Source organism: Pelodiscus sinensis, chromosome 5 (genome assembly GCF_052426305.1).
Source record: "Pelodiscus sinensis isolate ZL-2025 chromosome 5, ASM5242630v1, whole genome shotgun sequence".
NCBI lineage: Eukaryota > Metazoa > Chordata > Testudines > Trionychidae > Pelodiscus > Pelodiscus sinensis.
The window spans coordinates 128,558,110-128,562,912 of NC_143056.1; the positions used below are offsets into that span (position 1 = coordinate 128,558,110).

At 44.1% G+C, this 4,803-nt stretch overlaps 1 protein-coding gene across 1 annotated transcript; it reads right to left on the reverse strand.

Annotated features, from left to right (window-relative positions):
- Nucleotides 1–803: 803 nt before the first annotated feature.
- On the reverse strand, nt 804–1,742 carry LOC102446431 (olfactory receptor 5F1-like). The gene has a single exon (XM_025181610.3). The coding sequence runs from the start codon at nt 1,740–1,742 to the stop codon at nt 804–806; it is 939 nt and encodes a 312-aa protein (XP_025037395.1).
- Nucleotides 1,743–4,803: the final 3,061 nt, after the last annotated feature.

Below are 4,803 nucleotides of genomic sequence, written 5' to 3' on the forward strand. Positions count from 1 at the left end.
CTGGTTGAGGAACAATCATGGTCCGGCTGGACCCCAGATACTGCCAGAGCAGAGAATGCTGGTTTGGGGTGTTCCAGTGTGTAGCAGCTAGTCCACACCCCGCAAAGGGAACCCACAAAGGGTGTGTGCTATGGAGAGAATATTTTCCTATCTCTATAGGTTGTTGTGAGGACTCATACATTAAATGGTTAAAGAAACCTTGAAGGACTCATAGTACATTGGAATATGAGGTTTTTGTGAAAGTCCAAACACACTGCAAAATGAGATGGATTTTGCCAAAATTTTATTCTGGGAGAAAACAGAAAAAAATAATACTTCAAACTACGTCAGAACCCTGATTTTTTCCATCTCCCAAAAAATATAATTGTTTCATTTTTACATTGTAAAATTATACTGATTTTTAAGTGTGTGTGTGTGTGTGTGTGTGTGTGTGTATAGCTACAGAATAATATACAAAATGAAAAATTTGTAACTGAAAAAAACCCCATATTTGGTTCAACGACAAATTTGTCATAAATCTGAACTTATGGATATTGTCAACATTTTCAGCTTTTGCTCCACTTCAGAATGAAGCCCAATTTTGAAATCTCAAACCTTTTCACAGAACAGGCTTTCAGTCCTCTACATTCTGGTAATTGTGAGGCTCTCTCATTCTCGTTTGAGGGGACTGATTAAGTTTCCTTACACAGGTATCATGTCACTGGCTGAAGAGGCTCATTCAGTTGACAGCCAAGACTGCACAATTTGCTGTTGGAATCTTTCTTGAACCTTTACTTCATGCCCCATCAAATTAACAGAGTGAGTTATTGAGAAGACAATTTTCTGCCCATCACTCTTCTGAGAGCGGCCTTCACTTCCTTGTTCCTCAAGCTATAGATCAAAGGGTTCAGCATGGGGATGACTAGAGTGTAACATGCAGAAATCACTTTGTTCTGATTGTCTGTGAAGTTGGAACTGGGCTGTAAATAGATAAATAGGCCGGTTGCATAGAAAATAGTGACGGCCGTCAGGTGGGAGGTGCAGGTGGAGAAGGCTTTGTATCTGCCCTGGCTGGAGGGGAGCCTCAGGATGGCAGAGAGGATGTATATGTAAGAGATGAGAATGAAGAGGGTGGAACCTAATCCATTCAGTCCAGCAGTAATGAAAATGAGCATTTCATTGAGGAGGGTGTCAGAGCAGGAGAGCTTGAGGAGTGGAGGACTATCGCAGAAAAAGTGATCGATGACGTTGGAGTGGCAGAAAGATAAACGACTTATTAAGGTGGTGTGCATCAGGGAGTTTAAGCAAGCTAGTGCGTAAGCCCCGGCTGCCATCTTGCAACAGAATTTCCGGGACATGACAGTCACATAGAGTAGAGGATTGCAGATGGCCACATAACGGTCATAGGCCATTATCGCCAAGAGCATGCACTCAGCAATAGCCATTGTAAAAAAGACATACAACTGCACTAGGCATCCAGCAAAGGAAATGGCTTTCCTCTCCGCAAGGAAGGTCTCCATGGCTTTGGGAGCGATCGTAGAGGAGCAGCAGAAATCCACAAAAGCCAAGTTGCTGAGGAAAAAGTACATTGGGGTGTGAAGTTGCGGGTCAAGTCTGATTAACATGATCATCCCGAGATTCCCCATCACGGTGATACTATAGATCGCAAGGAAGAGTGTAAAGATGGGAACCAGTAGAGCTGGCGAGTCAGCGAATGCCAGGAGGATGAATTCTGATGCTATCGTGTGGTTGTCTCCAGCCATTTTATTTTGCTCTTGGTCAGAAAATATAATCTGATTTTCACAATGGATGCTGTAGCGTTTGCTAGAGATGCCCTGTTCCACCACCTGGAAGTTCTATGCAGTGGCAAGTGTCGGTGAAAGCATCATCATCATTTGCACAGGAGATAAGTAATGGGTCAGCCAAGGAAAGTGTCACAACCAGTTGAGAGGAACGTCCATTAGAGCCTTCCTCTCCCATCTACAGAAACAACATACATAAAACATAGATCTTAAGATTGAGACAGGAGCTTACTGGACCACGATAGCACTTGACATTTCAATAAGGTTTGTAGCCTCTACATTTCAAAGTGTTTTGAAATAATTGTTTGTGTTTCTGTTGTCACCTTCGGGTGGACTAGAGTTTGCTAAATTGTCCTTCTCTGGCATCCGTCCCCTCTCCCTCCTTTCATATAAAAGAAACTGGAGTCCCTAAATTTAGTTTCTAAGGATTTGCAGCAAGAACTGCACCGGATCGATCTCCCCACATTCAAGTCCCCAAAGCAATGATTTGAATTAACAACTTTATACAACGTTTCTGATAAAGAGGCATAACAAATGATCATTTCATTTTGAAAATAACCTGGCTATTTGATAAACCACGTACCTTATTTACACATTTATACGTAAAGGAAACAAATGAACTTTAAACGGTCAAGTACCCATGGAAACACAGTGAGGAGAAACTCAGAGTTCCCAAAAGCTTAGGTTGAGTTCACTTGAATCTCATTTTGGGGTCTTTCGTCTCCAGATCTTTACAGCCTGCTGAGTCAAAAGCAACCTCTTCCTTCTACTACTTGCGTGTAGGAATCTTCACTTGGAATCCACACAGATTCTTTGTCTCCTGAAATCACTGTTAGCCCGTCAGCTAACTGATTAACCCCCCACTCAGTTAAGTGGATAGATTAAAAATAAGCTTGCTGCAAAATGCTTCAGAGTCTGCTTTCTGCTTCTGGTCTCAGCTTGTCTAGCTCACCCTGGGCACATGGCCTTTAGCAAAGCAGCTGTGGTGACCACTTGCCCTCATGGGACCTATTGGAGCACCCCAAAACTACCATACCCCATTCCAGAACCTTCTGGGTGTGGAGAGCTAATTCTGCCTAGCAACAATGACCAAGAAGCAACTCACACCTATATGCCCCCAATGGATCTCTACGTCTACACTGGCATGATTTTCCGAAAATGCTTTTAACAGAAAAGTTTTCCGTTAAAAGCATTTTTGGAAAAGCATGTCTAGATTGGCATGATGCTTTTCCACAAAAGCACTTTTTGTGGAAAAGCATCCATGGCCAATCTAGACGCGGTTTTCTGCAAAAAAGCCCGGATCGCCATTTTCGCGATCGGGGCTTTTTTGCAGAAAACACTACTGTGCTGTATACACTGGCCCTTTTGCGCAAAAGTATTTCGGAAAGACTTTTGCCCGAACGGGAGCAGCATAGTATTTCCGCAAGAACACTGACAATCTTACATGAGATCGTCAGTGTTCTTGCGGAAATTCAAGCGGCCAGTGTAGACAGCTGGCAAGTTTTTCCGCAAAAGCAGCTTGCCAGTCTAGGCACAGCCTTAGGGTAATTCTACACTGCAGAGCTATTTCGGGATACTGGAAGTATACCAAATAGCTATTCTGCATCTGTTGACGAAGCCTGTTATCTCAAAATAGCTTTTGAGGTCTAGTCCTCTGCCCTTATGGCAGGACCAAGCACCATCTAGACTGAGTTATGGATCCACCGGGTCTGAATTATGAGAGCAGATGCTCAGCATAGCTTTATACTAGCTCACCTCCAAGCCCCTGCCTAGCCCAAGTTGCTAAGAGATTTTGAAATAACAGGCAGCTTATTCTGACGTCCTGGTAACCCTCCTTCCCCGCAGGTTAAGGGGCATTTTGGAATAGAGAGTTATTTCAAAATTTGAACTGTGTAGAGAGCACCAATTTCAAAATAAGCTATTTTGAAATATACTCAAAATAAGCGATGCGATTTGCATAGTGCAAATTGTGTAGCTTATTTCAAGCCGAGGGTGCTGTGTAGACACACCCTTAAAGAGAGATCACCCTACTGGGCATGGCCACCAAATTTTTAAATTGAGCATGACTGAAGACAGGACAGTGACAGAACAGTCAAAAGAAAATGGGAGGGTAGAGGAGGAATAAAGGTAGAGCAGAAGAAAAAAGAACAGAAAGGTACAATGCCCCACAACCAGACATGGGAGAGCAAGAAAAAGAAAATGGCTGCTTTCTGAAGAAAACAAAATTTGGTGATCCTTACCCAACTTTATCCTGAGAAAAGGTGCAGAGCCAATGTTCTCTCAGCTGAGTGTCGGCTCCACTGCTTACTTTAAACCATTTTCTGAGAGGGGGGCCAATAGTATTTTAGAACAACACAACCTCTCAACAGCTGCCCTAGACGCTTACTGTGACTCTTCCCAAAGATGTTTCTGGATGGTCTTGTGGAACTCAGACTTGCCTCGAATTTGCTTTCTTTGGAAACAGGCACGTCATGGAAATGCACACGGAGGGGCAGTCAGGGTGAGCTTCAGCGCTTGGCTTCCTCTCATGTTAGCGGCATAACATAGTGTGGTGGCTGCATCGCCGCACAAAGTGCATGTCTCTTCCATAGTATCTGGTTCCCCAAATGAATTCCTGGAGCTTATCAATGAGAAGCCGTGTTGAAAAGGCTGCTTGACATACTCGTGGGGTTCTTACCAGGCTGACTCGGGAGGAAGGGCACTTAGTAGTAGTTCTGGACACATCATCTTCTGAAACACCCTTCTGTACGAAGCATAGAGTCACAGAACACTAGAACTGGAAGGGACCTCGAGAGGTCATCCAGTCCAGTCCCCTGCCCTTGCGGCAGGACCAAGCACCGTCCATACTGAGATATGGATCCATAGGGTCTGTATTATGAGAGCAGATGCTCAGCGTAGCTGGATACTAGCCCACCTCCAAGCCCCAGCCTGGCCCATGTTGTGAGGGAAGCAAAAGAGCTAATCTTGTATTGCAGAAACCAAATCAGTCAGGAGCCCCATTTGAGTGTTCACCTCACCATGG

Excerpts from the sequence above, each read along its gene's own strand:
- LOC102446431 (XM_025181610.3), bottom strand. The coding sequence starts at position 1,742 with ATGGCTGGAGACAACCACACGATAGCATCAGAATTCATCCTCCTGGCA.